Source organism: Syngnathus typhle, linkage group LG4, assembly GCF_033458585.1.
Source record: "Syngnathus typhle isolate RoL2023-S1 ecotype Sweden linkage group LG4, RoL_Styp_1.0, whole genome shotgun sequence".
In the NCBI taxonomy this organism is placed as follows: Eukaryota; Metazoa; Chordata; class Actinopteri; order Syngnathiformes; family Syngnathidae; genus Syngnathus; species Syngnathus typhle.
The window spans coordinates 19,380,053-19,396,219 of record NC_083741.1 but is presented as its reverse complement, the minus strand read 5'-3'; the positions used below and the strand labels follow the sequence as shown (position 1 = coordinate 19,396,219).

The window sequence follows — 16,167 nt, the reverse complement described above, 5'->3', positions numbered from 1 at the left end:
GTGTGGTATCTTTGTATGTGGGTGATGTGCCAAGTCCAGCCTGGTTTGTTGGTGGAGAGTCTTCATCACATGGACACATACACACACACGTTAAGTGCCGTTCCTTTCCAAAATAAAATGTCTTTAAACTAATATTAAAGTGTTATGGATCATATTTTGTGCCTCAATTACTGTTAAAACTAAAATGGGGCGCCATGTTGACAATTTTGCCAACAGTCATGCATAACACTCCAGTGAAAAGGCATTGTTTGTGAATTGTTTTGTTTTGTTCAAAGTTTTGAGGGATTATAGTTTTAGCACCACAAGGAGTTAATGAAAGTTGCTGACTCAGGAGAATGAAAAGCGTGCCTATTTGAATTTCTAATGGCATTATGAAACACAGCTGGCATCAAGCAAAATGGTAAGACGACACCGTATCAAAGAGTGTCCTGAGCAAAATAAACAACAACAATGCGGCTGCTGTGGAATGCAAAAGAGAACATGACACCACACCTCCTCCAAGCCCAGCAAACCACAGTTTAAAATAATAAAAATCAATCCTGAATTTAAACTCATGTTCCATAAAACTCCCTTTGCATATATTGTAGGTATAGCGCTATTATAGTTTTGAGATTCTTTTAAACATTTTACTGTATCCAAATTAAATTAAATTAAATTTAAAAAATGATTTTTATTTGTGACAGCTAAATTAAATGTAAAATGCAACTTGAAAAAAATCATAATGATGAAGATCTAATTTGAAAACGTTCAATTGGGTCCCAGTGACGACATCTCGCCATATCCAAGATAGGAGAAATGGTGGCGGGGTGATGTCAGAGTTCTACCTTGAACACAACAGACAAAAGAACAAAATTAGAAATACTCTTGAAGGTGTCAGTGGCCTGTTTAAATGACAAAAATGGAATGTGTGAAGGTTTTTCCCAGCGTTGTTTTTGGTGACCGTAGTGGTGGTGGGGGGTGGCATGATGTCAGATGGCGGTGGCATATCGTTTACAAGCCCCCTCACATGTCTGGCCTCTACTTAAAGTCAGCTCTGCATTACAAGCCTATTAAAAGCTACTTTTAATTATGCCTCCCGAGCTCTCACCAGATGAACTTCCTTCGTATGGCATGTGTGCACTTAGGAGTGGCACCGATTTTCTTCTTTTTTTTTTCTTCCGGTGGTCCAATTAAAGGCCATGTTGACAGATTAAGGCTGCTTCTGGTTTTGTGCTCCAATAACACATTTAGGGAAGATGATGAGCATGGAGTAGAGATCAGGGGTCTGGGGTGGGGAGGGCTAAAGAGAGAGGAAGAGTGGGTGAACCCCGAGGGATTAATGTGTTTACATTACCTGGGCTGTGATCTATCACCAACCTCGTCAAATTTCATTATGCCTCACGTACAGTTACTCTCCTTTTTTCCGATTCCAGTTGGTGCAAATGATTGCAGTGCGGTGGTTGTTAGCATCTCGAACAACAATTCACATTCACATCCATGGACACATTCACACACATGTTTCACAACACAGGTTTTAACTTTTTTTTTTTACATTTGTATGCAAGTTAAGAAAGTTAAATATACAGTGCAGAATGCTGGCTCACCTTCAGAAATGTCTTACTGACAATTTTGTGGAAACTACATTTCCATCATGACTGAATCACATCATTTTAGTTGGCACTTTAGTCTTGCTCAACGATGGTTAACTTGTTTTTTTCATTTGTATGACAGTTAAGAATGGGAAAAATCACGATTCAGATTATTGACTTGCTGGCAACAATACCATTAACCTACTTCTGAATTTATTATAAAACAAAAAAAACCTTTTTAGGGTACTGCTGCTATGTGGTGCCATATTTTGGTTTGGTTTTAGTGTAGCTTTATTTTTACACGTATCATATACATGGTAAAATATTGATTTTACAGTTAGCAAAGCTTTTATGATGGGTACAATATGATTATTCTATTTTCACAATTACAAAATAATTATTTTGCAAAACGTCCCTTTTTTAACTGTATTTTGTCTCTGTCATGTACGTCTGGCATCATCACATATGAATGCTGACTGCAAGATCCCGGGAAGGCGCTCCCATTCACACTTGGGCTTCATTATAACCAATCAATATTCATTTAGTCAGCCCACCTATTGACTCCCTACCGAAATAATATTACAGGTCATTTGTCACGTCACCGAGCAAGGACAATTAGATCCTTTATCCTTCCCCTAAAAAGTGGATATTGAGTAAGTCTGGATAACACCCAAGTGTAAATAAGTATTTTCTTCATAAAACACTATAGGCAGGGAGAAGAAAAATCAATAGCTGCTTCCTGTGATCCATCTCAAGCGAATCAATCATCGTGTGTGCAGCAGGGCGAGCAAGAGGAGGAGGAGGAGGATGGCGGCGGTCTGCAATCTTTGGCCGATACCCCCTAATTTTGGAGCCGCTTCTCATAATGGGGTCATCATTTCATCACTTAGTGCATCCAGCAGTCTGCCATTCAGCCCCATGAGGGAGGGCGGCGCCATCTGATGAACGCCATACATCTTCATCCAGGTCAGTAAAGGAAAGGAAAAGCAGATCAGAAAAGCACACTCTTTCATTGTAATTCACAAAACAGTATGTGTGAGTCAAATTCATCTTAATAGATCTGATTTTATATCAAATATATATATAATATAATCATTGAATAATATTAATCCTCCCTCTAGCATTTCAATGGTCAAAATTATTAATGATAAACATAATACAAATGAGTATTCAAAGCAAAAATAAGTCACATCAATTTAGATCCCCCAAAGCATTATTTTGGATTGAGGGAGGGGCATTTAAGGGGGGGGGGGGGGCTGATGGGAACTGTTTTGAATTTCAATTGACTTCCAAATGGCAAAAAGCCCTCAGCTAATACATCAAAGAAAAATTGGTGTCAACTAATCGGTTTAGGACAAAATCCCATGAATACTTCAAGCATTTTTTTGTGCACCACTTAAAAAAAATCACGTTCATAATGGCTTCTGATGCAAGAAAAAAGTTTTCAAGGGTGCACAAAGTAATGAATTAAATATAGACTACTCAAACATATAAGCTATCAATTTAGAAAACAAAAATACACACTCACCTGTGTGTGTGCAGTTGTCACAATGTCTCCCCACTGTATGATTAATGCAATTAGCATTTATGCAACAAAACTAAATAAATAAAAGGTCCTATTCCGATGAGTCTTGTATTGGTGTCAGCATCATGCTGCTGTGCCGCGCTGTCATCTGATCATTAGGCGCTCCACTCGCTTTTGTTTAGCCCTCCCCTGCTCCTCTCTCCGCTTTTTCCTTCTTTTTGAAAAGGCTGCCTCCATTCCTCCCTGTTCCTGCGTCATCACTCTTTCCCCCCTTTATTTGCGCTGTAGATTTTTTTTTCACCACGTGATTACCAGTCGCGCGCACACACTCTTTAGAGCGCCTACAGCGATCCCTTTCGGCTTAACGGGGACTTGAACTAGACGGCAGAGGCAATCCACACAAGCGGAGAAAATACACTGCTTTGAATCATAATATATGTCCATATTATATTAAAGATAATACAGTCCAACCTCCGAAAAAAATATTTAAGTAAATCTGATGAATGCACAATATTTTTTAATAAAGTATATTAAGATGCATATACTATTTCTCATTGCCAAATTAGTTGTGTGGCCAATCTGACAAACAATAAATTATTTAAAAATGAACGGAATGATAATAATCATGCATGTGCAATAATCAAGACAATTTAACAAATAAAATAAGAATAAATCTAACAATACGTAGCATAGCATTTCCAAACTAACAGGCAGATATATAACAATTGAAAATAAAATTGCAGAAAAAAATAAAAGGGGCTATTTTGTTTTAAAGCATAAATGGACCCTTACGAATGTGCGCAATCTGTTTAAATGCGACGCACCGCTCTCACACACCCTGACACACACTTTGGTAATTACTGGCACACGATCACACTCACGAAGACGCACGCTTGTACTTCCACTTGAGCACAGGCAAAAACACCGCGCACAAATAAAATAAGATATATTTTTAAGCAATCCACCTGAATACGCATCGTTGCAGAATCTCAAGCTGTTTTTCTACGCGCAAAAACACACAGAAAGTACAAAAACGAATCAGATAAAAAAAATTATTAAAGTACATTAAAAAATAAATCCTGGTTGTGACTTTCTCTCGAAAGCAGTCGAGTGGAGTGTGCAGAAAAAATAATATATATGGAAGAGGAAACAAAAAAGTTGCCAAGACAGGTATGATGTCGCCATCAGAAATGAGCCGTTGCATTGTTCCACTTGGGGAGGGAGCGTGTGAAGACCAATAAATATATATATATATATATAAGTGAGAAATGAAATAATGTTCGTTAACGCGAGAGATGTTGGAGAGAGAAGAGAAAGAGAGAGAAAGAGAGAGAGAGAGAGAGAGAGAAAGAGAGAGAGAGAAAGAGAGAGAAAGAGAGAGAGAGAAAGAGAGAGAAAGAGAGAGAAAGAGAGAGAAAGAGAGAGAGAGAGAGAGAGAGAGAGAGAGAGAGAGAGAGAGAGAGAGAGAGAGAGAGAGAGAGAGAGAGAGAGAGAGAGAGAGAGAGAGAGAGAGAGAGAGAGAGAGAGAGAGGGGGGGGGGCGCTTTGAGCGAGCGCTCGCTCCACTTTGCAGTGACTACACCCCTCAAGAGGAGGGAGGCGGAGGAGCACGGGGAGGAGGAGCGTGCTGTGCAGCGAAGTAGGCTCCTCAATTTCCAACTTAGCATCTTGGCATACGCGACTAGATTTTCCCATGCAGGGCAGGCGAAGCCCCCCTAAAAAGTCTGCTTGACGGCTGAAAGTAAAATAGCTTTGCAGACACCAGAAGAGAGGATCTGCAAGAACTTTCACCCAAAAAGAAAAAGAGACAACTGGAGATTTTTTTCAGGGGGAGGAGCAGGAGAAGGAGGCAGCAGGTCTCCACATACGGCTGTCTCTATGCGCCCATGAGAGGCTGAGGAGGGGGGGAAACAAGCCAGGAAAAAAAGCTCAAAAGTGGAGGGGAGACAGTGTTAAACTTGCCGAAGCTATGGCTTACCCTCAGGGCTACTTGTACCAGCCGTCCGCCTCCCTGGCTCTCTACTCGTGCCCGGCAGCCTACGGCACCAGCGTCATCTCGGGACCCAGGACAGAGGAGATCGGCCGCTCGTCGTCAGGGTCTGCGTTTGCACCCTACGCCGGATCCACCACCGCCTCCTCCGCGGCGGCCGCCGCCGCTGCAGCCGCAGCCGCCTTCAGCGGCGCTTCGCCCGGCTACAACTCGCACCACTTGCCATACGGCGCAGACGCGGCAGCGGCTGCGGCGGCCACTTTTACCTCGTACGTGGTGAGTACACGATTTTTATCTTTCAAAAAAAAAAAAAAGTTTCAATTGGAAGTGATCGATTAGGAAGTCATCATAGAGAAAAGTTGTCATTTAAACGTGTGGTGTATTTTTGGAGGGAGGGCGTTGATTAGTGCTTTTTAATGGGCGAAAGGGATGCATGCATTTTTTAGCATCATTATGCTCATTTTTTTATTCTAAAATTTTCTTGCACAAGAAAATAGTTCTTTTTTTAAAATTATTTTGCCTCTTTTTTTGAGCGTTCACCCAGCATGTTGGCCTGCTTAAAAACAAAAGCTGACACGTCATATAGTTTTTGAGAAGACCATAGTTTGCATATTGATTTTTTAAAAACACAAATAAAACCATATCCAGCGGATATTAAAGTCATTCAAATCAGCGTTATAGCGCATTAAGGAAGTGCATGAATATTTCTGCATTGTGCTATGCAGAGTTCCCCCTACGACCATTCGACGGGTATGGCCGGCTCAATCGGGTACCACCCGTACGCAGCGCCCCTGGGCTCTTACCCGTACGGCGACCCGGCCTACCGCAAAAACGCCACGCGTGACGCCACCGCCACGCTCAAGGCCTGGCTCAACGAGCACCGCAAGAACCCGTACCCGACCAAGGGTGAAAAGATCATGCTGGCCATCATCACCAAGATGACACTGACCCAGGTCTCCACCTGGTTCGCCAACGCCCGGAGGAGGCTCAAGAAGGAGAACAAGATGACGTGGACGCCGCGCAATCGCAGCGAGGACGAGGAGGAGGACGAGAATATCGACCTGGAGAAGAACGACGACGACGATGTGACCCTAAATAATAATAACTTCAAACCCACCGGAGACAAGACTCAAGAATCCTCGGATACTGAAGCAGGTTGGTGGTGCACATGCACGCAGTGGGAGAGAGAGGGGGGGAGAAAAAAAAAAAAGAAAACATCAATTTTTCATCGCAGTCGTTTCTACTCAGGGTGCAAAATTGATTGCTGGTTAATGGCAGTGTATTATTTATAATGGGACAATCGCTTTAAATAATAATCACCTTGAACTGCCCTCGTTTGACTTGCCAGCGCATGAAAGTGCTGCTCATGCAAAGTGTTTAGCACGCCATTTATCTCCAAATGCATAATAACGGTGGATTGGCCTCATTAAAAGCAGAATTATGATTATTGTCGTTTGTTTAGTCGTTTTTTTTAAATAGCTTAGACTGAATATTTAAATGCTTTTATTACGCATCTGAAGGTTGTTTGCGTCATGCCCTCGCAGATGCCAAAGCACTGCACCCAGGGGACGTAGGCTGCGATCGCTTCAAGGAGGACCCCCTGCACCCCAAGGACGCGGACCCCCTTCTGAGCGACTCCGAGTCTAAAGAACCGGAGGACCCGCAGGAGCGGACTACTGACTTGTTGTTGGATTCTTCTTCCTCTTCCGCCTGCAGCGGCAAGCCTACCACTTCGTCCCCACGCGCGGTGGGGGCTCCTTCGTCGGACCTAAGCCACGCGCCCACCTCCGTCATCCACTCGCCCCCTTCGGCCCCCAAACCCAAACTGTGGTCCCTTGCTGAAATCGCCACCTCGTCGGATCGCTGCAAAAGCAGCGGAGACGCGCAGCAACTGCAGCGGAGCGAGCAGCAGCCTTGCCCGGTCGTCATGCGGCCCGCGTCAGGCTCCCCTTCCCGATCCTCCCCCGGCGTTCTTTCGCGGCCCCTTTATTACGCGTCGCCCTTCTACCCGGGCTACACGAACTACCACGGGGCTACTTTCGGACACCTCCACGGCTCCGGCCCCAGCAGCACTCCCTCCTCCACGGCGCACTTCAATGGATTAAACCAGACTGTATTAAGTAGGGCTGAGGCTTTGGTGAGGGAGAGCCACAGAGTGAGAGGCCAAACGCAGGTAGAGCTTTGTAAAGACCCTCCTTACGAACTGAAGAAAGGTATGTCAAACATTTAACAGCTCCCCCAAAAAATAGTTCTTTTTAATTTATTTCCAACAAAAAAAACACAGAACAAAAGAAAAAAAAAACAGTTACGTCTGAACATTATATTCGCTCCCATTCATTGAAGAAAAACTGTTTAGTTTCTCAACGAGTGTAAACGAGAATGGTCTTAAGGCTGCAGCCCAAGTTATTTGTATTAAACATGTATATTTAATGTAGCATTTTTTTGTATTTAAAAAAAAATGGACGACACGCTATCTTTGAAGTAAATTATGGAGAGAGGAAAAACTATATAAATATATTTGTGCAGCAGTTATTTTGTGGGTGCAAATGTGTTTCTATCCAAAAAAAAGGGGATGGGGTGTGCACCTGACGAGCGCGTCAAATTCTATTGCACAGAAAGAGACCTAATTTAAAGATAAAAAATAACATTTAACGACTGCGCGTTGGTCAAGATTTCTTTAATCACTTCAAACGAATCACATTTATTCTTATTAAAAGTTTCCAAAATAATAAACCGTATAAAGCCAATTACCTCGCGTGTTTTACGCGGTGCAATCAGGTGGCGGGCCAAGGTAATGAGCTCGATTTTATGCCGAATTTAGACCTCATTACTATTGCAAAGGGAGGCTGTTTTAAGAGAGAGAGAGAGAGAGAGAGAGAGAGAGAGAGAGAGAGAGAGAGAGAGAGAGAGAGAGAGAGAGAGAGAGAGAGAGAGAGAGAGAGAGAGAGAGAGAGAGAGAGAGAGAGAGAGAGAGAGAGAGAGAGAGAGTGAAACCGTGAATAGTGGCTCCATTAATGCAAAGCGAGGGACACACTCGCTATTTTTAATGGCTGTTTGGACACACACGCGCACGCACGCACGCACACACACACACACACACACACACACACACACACACACACACACACACACACACACACAGAAAGGAAAAAATAGGTGGGTGGGTTCTTGTTTGTCACGCGTGTCGTGGAAACTCTTCCAACTCCTGCAGGTAGGTGTCACACTTGCCCCTGATTTCACAACAGGAGGTCCCTCTGGTTCTGGTTCTGTTGGTGCTGCTTGCTATGCCATTGGGCTTACACACAGTAATGTTATAATAATAATTTAAACATATTATTATTGCAATGATAATAATAATAATAAAATTATTATTATCATTGTGATAACGTTGTCAGGACAATATCTTATAATATCGTTTATGAATGGTGATAACTCTAAAATAATTTCAGTAATTTCGAATGTCCATCATTTTAATAATGACTATATGATTGAGCAAATAAATACCAAACAACATAAAAAAATAATTAATTATACATTTGTTGTTAAAAATACTGCTTTTTAATTTCTACGATTTGTTATTTTTTTTCTATAAAAATTTGTAGACAATCACTGCTCCTGCTATCGGATCAACCCCCCACCCCAAAAAAAGGACAAGGAAATAGCAAAACGCATTCAGTTTTTGAAGTTATAATCGTAGATGCTCACTGATCTGATTTCTCATAAGATTTTGGTCACGATGCCATGCATGGGACTAAAAGTTCTCCTATGATCATAATAATCTTGACGATTATTACATGGATTAAGACAACTCTAAGAAGAAAATTTAAATAAATTATTTACTTATTTTAGTTCTTGTTTTTGTGCAGGCACAGCCTCAGCAGCAAGGCCTTGAGCGCGAACGCACCCGTTAATAAATTCGTTATGTCTGTAAATATTTAAAGGACGCAACCAGTATTATGATCATCATTATTAAAAAAAAAATATTTGATTGAAATTCCCTCCAGGCTTAACATGTCACAGATTGGCTCGCGTGCGCGCACACACACTCACCAACGCGCAATGATGTGTGTATTCTTCTGTCTATTCCCAGGGGCTTCAACTGCTCTGTGTCATGTGCTCTAATTTATTGTCATCGTTATTACGGTTATGATTACCTACCGTTTTTATTATTGGAGGGCCGAAACTGCTGCTTTTTTTTTTTCTGTGACAAATTGTGCTTCGCAGAGGGTTATCTCCACGCCCTCTGTGAGGTGTAAATCACATGACGAGAGGGGTGGAGGGAGACAGCATGACGTTTACATGTCAAATTGGTTGGCGTGAACGTGTGCGCAAAATATGCATGATTATAATTAGTCAGTGCAAATTTCCCCTTTTCTCGTTTTGTGCAGATTCAGTGCAGAGTGTACATTTATTAATCATTTGAATTCATTTTTTTACACCTAAAATATATTCTCCAGCTGTAGAATATAATAAAAATCAAGCCAATATGGTCACTCTCTAATTTAAAGTGAAGATTAAAACAAGATGAAATGTTAGTATATGGATTGACATTCATAATGAAAAAGGGGGGAGGATCCAAGAAGTGGAATGTTAAATGTTGCCCTCCGTATAGCCTTAAGTCTTATTAGCTGGTGTTATTATCTTTGAAGTGCACACAATGTTCTTTATTACTATAACACCATCTATGAACTGTGTTAACATGTTTTAAATGCCACCAATAATTCACAATGGTTCACTATTTGAGTAAAATTAACCCTTTATATACGGCACTCATCAAAATGATTGGCAAGTGAAAATTGTAACCTTGGAAAATTAGTGTGACACTATTTTTTTTTTACTTCATTATCATTTATAATTGTGGCGGTTTGCTTGCTTCTCAGTGTTCAAATCTTGCCTGTGGCCTTCAGTTTGCATGTGCTTAGTTGTGTTTTCTCCCACGTGCCACAAATGTACACAGTAGATTCATTCAAAACTTTCCATTTTCCATAGTTGTGAATGTTAGTGGTTGTTCGTATGTGCCCTCTGATTGATGGCTGACCAGTCACGGGTGTAACCCGCTAGTTTCACCAAAATGGCAGCTCACTCGTAACCTTTAGGGCTTTATTATTTTATCACTTTAATTGCTTTTTCCTCCATGATTAAATCACGCAGCCTTAATTTGCGTCCATTTAGGCTCAATTTAAAAATTACCAAACGTACTGCCTTGCCTTTTAAAGCAACCATGAAACCTGTTGATGGGCCGTGTTTGTAACTATGACAAAAGGCAAACGCAAGCATGCACGCTGGGGTGAAATGCAGGCGAAATGACATGACGGATTACTCATTGACTCAAGAGTTGCCAAATGAGGAATGCAATAGTATGTCATGGAAAGTCTTCAGTTGAATTGAGTTTCAACATCTTAACAGTCACATTTTTTCGTTTCTATGTATTGTATCAGAGCTGCTGCGTAAAAGGACAAGTTGGATTAAGGATTATGGAATTGCAGCGTGTTTTGGGCCGTTAGCGCTTGTCCTCATTCTGGGTCACAGGTGAGTTGGAGATGAAAGGTTGGGTTACACATTAAACTGGTCAGGGGCACACATCCACATTCAAGCACAATATTACACAATTTTGAGTCTTCAAGAAATGCAAGCTTGCAAACTCCAAACAGAAAAAAAATGGAACTGTGAGGGTGATGTGGCAGCCATTATTCCGCTAGCTTCTTTGATAGCCTTCAAATTTTGTTGATTACCATGTACCGTAATTTTCGGAGTATAAGTCGCACCAGAGTATAAGTCGCACCAACCATAAAATGCCCAAAAAAGTGAAAAAAAACCCCCATATATATGTATATAAGTCGCTCCTGAGTATAAGTCGCCCCCCCACCCAAACGATGAAAAAAAACGAGACTTATAGTCCGAAAATTACAGCAGTTAATTTCATGTAGGTTCAATTTAGGTCCCCGAGCCAGATTTTGCACACCCCAAAACCTAAAATAACTCCACACTTAAACTAGGGGAGAAAGAATAAACATGTCAAGGTGCGGCCGTGTTAAGCGTGGGTTCTAAAAGCCTCTCAGACATACTGTAAAGCCACTTCAGATAAGGTGGCGGCAGGGGAAAGAGTTATTTAGCACTTTTTTATTTTTTCGCTGCTTTCTCTCGCGGCCGCTCACTCGCTTCACCGACTGTTTTTCTTATTTCAGCCGAGAGAGTTCCTCTGGGGAGAGATTACACGTGTAATTTTCTGCAGCGAGATGTTTTAAGTGACCTCCCCCTACATAAATAAAACATTTGTATGAGGAGAAAGAAGGAGAAGAAGGGGGAGGAAAACATTAAGTGAGAGTGATGAGCTATGAAGTCCTTTAGGAGGCCAAAGGGCCGATTCAGGTTGTGAAAACTGACGGATTTAGTTGCAGTGCTGAGTAATAGTAGCTGCTTTTTAGCAATGACGATTATTAGCTTCCCTGCCTCCATATCGGCATCGTCCCCTGATCCAAGCCGAGGGTCTCTGCCCTACCCTAGAGGAGAACGAGGACCAGTGGGAAGAAGAGGCCAATTCCAAAACACGCAAGTATACACACAAGTGGTTAACCTTTTATTTTTTTACATTGTTGTTTCCATCCTTCCAATTTCAAATTAGCCTGCAACAGTGTAACAAATGCCAACAGAAGGCCAAATGAAACTCGCATCAGTGTCGCCATGGTTACAATTATTTTAGCAACATGATTTGTGCAGCAACACACAGACAATATAACAATATTATTAATTAAATAAAAATGACTACTTTCACAATTCTTCTTTGTTTATTATGAATGGCTGCATTATACTGCCTCCTGGTGGCCAAGGAATACAAGTCAAAGGGCATGAGCAGTCTGGAGAATGAATGAATGAATGAATGAATGAATGAATGAATGAATGAATGACACTCCTCTTAGCCATCTCGTGAATGCACTTGCATTGCAGGCACCACAAAAATATTTATTTAAATATCTACATATTTTATTTTTTGTTTTTGAATACACATTTTGAAAAATGGCATAAATATGATTTTTATAGATTAGAAAATTAGGGTTTCTGACTTAATTTGATTCCCAGAACAAAAAGTGTCATTATAAATATAATTTGTGAGGAAATCATTAACAAGGCCATTCAGACGAGACCCCTAAAGATGACAATATTAACGCCGCTGATGGAGATTGATTAAGTGTTTTCTTTCAGCCCCCCTTCAGAGGGGGTCCGGTGAGGGAGGGATGTTTATTTACATTTGCCCTTTTCAAATGATCCCTTTCTTCTCAACATCTGCTCGACATTAGCACACAGATATGAGTCCTAATGACCGCCATAATAAAGCCTGACACGCACACAAACACACATCGACTGTGTGTTACGGTACCATAACACACACAATTCTTCTGGGACGTTGCTGCACGCTTCTCCCTCCGCCATGTTGTACACTAGTGGACCTTCTCTGTTGGTTGTAGCCTGATGGATGCAAATGGCCACGTGTGTAATTGGATTAGCTCCCAAGATGGAGATAAACAGGGCAACACATTTTTTTTTTAAACTGTCCTCTTTCAAAGTTATTTTCTGCTCAGTGTGTGTTAGTCTATGCCTGTGTTAGATGGGTGGGGGTCCAGGCCAGTCCTTCACTCCCACACAATGAGTGGAGAGAGGGATGCATGAAGGCATTAAGGGGCCCCATAAGTGTAATGGTGTCCCAATAGCAATTTGGTAATGTGCTGTCGTGAGATGTCACTCATATGCTGCTCAATCAAAAGCATTACAACCTGTTCCTGGTGGTTGATAGTAGTAGAAAAATAGAATTCTAAGACACCAAATGAAAGGTTTTGTGCTTTAGTTAGCTTTGATGGCTTTCACCATGAAAATTTGGGAAAGCATTCAAGGGCTAAAATTTGAAGGGATTTGGAAGTGGAAGAGGCAATAAGGCAATTGGATGTTTGTGCCCATTCTGCTCAACACTGTGCACCACATGTTATCATGCGAGGAAATGACTTGAATTAGGTTTTGTCTTGGGTGATCTGGTATGACTCCATCTTGTGACAGGTTTGCTAAAATTGCATGGTGGGATCAACAACCCAGGAGTAGCAAGGGGTACTCAAGAGTGTTTATTAACAAAAACACCAGCAGGTATACTTCGGGAAAACTCTGAACAAAAAGCACTAACAAAGATCTGGAGAAACCTAAACTCAAACAAACAAATCATCAGGAGCAAACCAACGTGATAGTGACAACAGTCAAAAGAGAAGTGAAAGAAACCCAAGAACTAAATACAAGCAAACTGACAAGAAAACCAGAAACACCTGTACAAGACACAAATGGTTGGAGGGATGGTGATTGGTTAACGCGAGGGACCAGGTTGACGAGCACAGGCGGAAAGTGATGTCCTAAAGAGCAGGACAGAAAAAAAGGCATATGAAACAAAATATGAAACAAAACTAAATGTAATCAGTCCATGACACCATTTGAACCTTCAGAAGCTAATAACTGCTTTGCTGAATCAATTATTTTTGTTTAATGGCATTTCAGTAAAATTGACATGAACAATAAAAAAATTCGTTTTTCCCCAGTCTCTTATTTCGCCTGTGCCTCTTCCTCATGTTATTTGCACATGACTTTCTTGCACTTACTCACCAGTTAGCAGCTGTTAGCTGAGACTATACAACCAAATAATTGTTAAATTATTTTTACATTTTTAAACACTTTTTACACTTACATAGCAGTAGTAATGTTATCTAAAAGCCACCTGTATAGTTAATAAAGCTTTCATGATGGCAACAGTTGGACTCTGGCAAGGATTATTATAAATCATATGTCCCATGGGAATAAAAATGTTGAAAAAAATTGGACAGAAAATTAATTGTAGTGATTCCACTATAAAACACAGCCAAATTGAAATGAGATATATTAATGCACATGCCTTTCATTAAGTCCCCCCGATGATTCCAAAAGAAAATTGAAGTGGTGGCTCCAACGTCTTCAAAAAGAGTGGCTCCAAGCCAGTGGGAGTGTGTTGGCTTGCTGCACCCAGATTAATGGTGTGCTTTGCAGCCAATAGGTAATCTCATCAGAGCGTGCCTTTAAACAGATAAAGACCACCCCTCACTTGCAAGCCCCCCAACATCCTGCCCTGCCACCCTTCCCTGATGAGTCCAGCACACGGAGAAGCCCGGAAGGAGGTTCACCACGGTTCGGGCCGAATCATCTATTGACCTCCTTTTTCAATAAAAAGAGACGTTTCTGGTCCGATGGCTTATTTGTTGGTCTTGCATGGAAAGGCCATCTGGATGGAAGGATGCGATCGCTGCAGTAGGTAAGCATCACCTGCCGGCTCAACTCCTCCTTGTGAAGATGCAATGGATCTTTGGGTGAGAGGTGGGTTAAATCACAGAACACATATCTACAGTCTTCGTTAGGGATGTTAACGTACCAGCCAATACAAATAATGATAATGTGCCAGAGCTTTGGTAGGTGCTGCTGTTTTGGTTATCGCAATGTGACACATGGTTGTAATAGTAAACTTCATATAATACAAAATACTGGCACTACTTTTTGAATTAAATTTTATGATTCTTTTTCAATTATTTTTATTATTTCATTACGTATTTATTTTCTTAGTATTGAAAGTGGCAACACACCCGGTGATTAAGTGAGGCCCGGCATTTACTCCAGCAGAGGCCTCAATTAATTAAATTGTTCTCCAAATGGTCACCAATGACTATGACTTAAGTCAAACATGAGTTTATTCTCAGTGAAAGCAGTTCATTCTGCCCTCTGGGCTTTGTGCTCGGGCCTCTTTTGTGCTTCAGCGAGGAAGAATCCTCAATAAACTGGTGAAAGAGACTCGACGCTAGTAAAAACCTCCTCCTTTTTGTTATTTGTGTGTGATTGTGTGTGTGATCGGGGTTCACGGTAAAAGCACTTTTAAGTACAGAAAGGTGTGATTTATGAGCTTGTCACGGAAAGCATTGTCGACAAAAGCAATCAAAAAGCACTTACCCGACTCCTCTGAAGTGACTGCTTTCTCGCTGGCTAATTTGTGTAACTCCCATGGAGAGGCTGGCAAAGGGTTTGATGAGGCATATAATGATGATTAATGAATTTATTGCCTCGCCGCTCATCAAACGCTTGTAGTATATACACTAATGCGCTTTTTCTTTGGACTTGCTAATGTGGCTCGCCAGGGCACGAAAGGCCAGACGTGAGATAATGTCGCCCGGCTCCTCCTCCTCTTTAACGGCTGTTAACCTGACTGATCCGACGGGCATGAGAATGTGGGTAACAATTTGCAGTTTGAGACTGAAAACATGAGTACTCTCAATTTGCTTCAATTCGAATCATTTTTTCGTGGAACCAGATCCGCGGTACTTCGCCCACCCAACAACAGCGCGCTAATGTTAGCTGCTAGATAGCCAAGCACCTTGACTTACGAGATAAGTACATTTCCTGAGCAACCTTGCAATGTTCTCCTTTGTACTATTTCTGTGTGAGCTACTGGAACCAAAATTTCCTGAGGAAGCAATCCCAAGGGATGAATAAAGTTGAGTCAAAGTCTAAATCCAACAAAATATCAATAAGCCCAGCTGAAAAAACAAAACACACTCCTTCTCGGATGTGCTCATGCTGATTCATGGTCAATCAATGAGGTCAAAAGTCCTAAATGAACTTTTTTGTCTTTGAATATTTACGTAATAAGCCCCTCCTGCCCCGATAAGGATCGTCCGATGCATTGGAGGAGTTTCTACCCGATTACACAGACTCACCTGCCCTGTGTTCAAATGTGCTTGATTAAGTCCGCACTTGTTTAAGCTCCACAAAAGAACGCATGGAAACGACGCACACACCCCAACCTCACTTTCCCCCTCGCCACCACATGCACACACACTCCCCATCATCATCATCCCCCTTAGAGATGAAATCCCTTTCTTCGTTCATTAGGATGCTCCCTTAAATACTTCAAAGAGCTGCTCGGCTGGCACAATAAACCAATAAAAGCAATTATAAACCCATATCTTCCAGGCACTCATCTCTGGAGTGTTAACATTAGATAATGAAAGAGTTTGATGACGTGGGATTTTTATTTCC

The 16,167-nt window shown here is 41.5% G+C and overlaps 1 protein-coding gene and 2 long non-coding RNA genes across 6 annotated transcripts in view; 1 reads left to right on the top strand and 2 right to left on the bottom strand.

The window, feature by feature from the left end:
- Positions 1-650: 650 nt before the first annotated feature.
- Positions 651-4,630, bottom strand: LOC133152936 (uncharacterized). 4 transcript variants are annotated; one of them, XR_009714210.1, is made up of 3 exons: positions 3,097-4,399; positions 1,088-2,524; positions 651-824 (listed from the first exon to the last, which is right to left on the bottom strand). It is a non-coding gene; the product is annotated as an uncharacterized LOC133152936 (long non-coding RNA). The 4 variants fall into 4 exon arrangements; XR_009714211.1 differs by having other exon boundaries at positions 651-820; XR_009714209.1 differs by having other exon boundaries at positions 651-1,279; positions 1,357-2,524; positions 3,097-4,389.
- A 30-nt stretch (positions 4,631-4,660) lies between these two features.
- irx5a (iroquois homeobox 5a) lies at positions 4,661-7,614 on the top strand. Its single transcript, XM_061276925.1, has 3 exons — positions 4,661-5,358; positions 5,808-6,237; positions 6,627-7,614. Exons 1-3 carry the CDS (start codon positions 5,062-5,064, stop codon positions 7,310-7,312), a joined length of 1,413 nt encoding a protein of 470 aa, XP_061132909.1. The 5' UTR covers positions 4,661-5,061; the 3' UTR covers positions 7,313-7,614.
- Positions 7,615-11,631: 4,017 nt separating this feature from the next.
- LOC133152937 (uncharacterized) overlaps positions 11,632-16,167 on the bottom strand; it is a 57,158-nt gene continuing 52,622 nt past the window's right edge. Inside the window, exon 3 of the long non-coding RNA XR_009714212.1 lies at positions 11,632-13,469. This is a non-coding gene — a long non-coding RNA (uncharacterized LOC133152937). The remainder of the gene's footprint in view (positions 13,470-16,167) is intronic.

Bases quoted from the DNA above. Each gene is read 5' to 3' on its own strand.
- irx5a (XM_061276925.1), top strand. From the start codon at position 5,062: ATGGCTTACCCTCAGGGCTACTTGTACCAGCCGTCCGCCTCCCTGGCT. The intron at 5,359-5,807 runs GTGAGTACACGA...TGTGCTATGCAG, and splicing joins CCACTTTTACCTCGTACGTG to AGTTCCCCCTACGACCATTC. The intron at 6,238-6,626 runs GTTGGTGGTGCA...ATGCCCTCGCAG, and splicing joins ATCCTCGGATACTGAAGCAG to ATGCCAAAGCACTGCACCCA.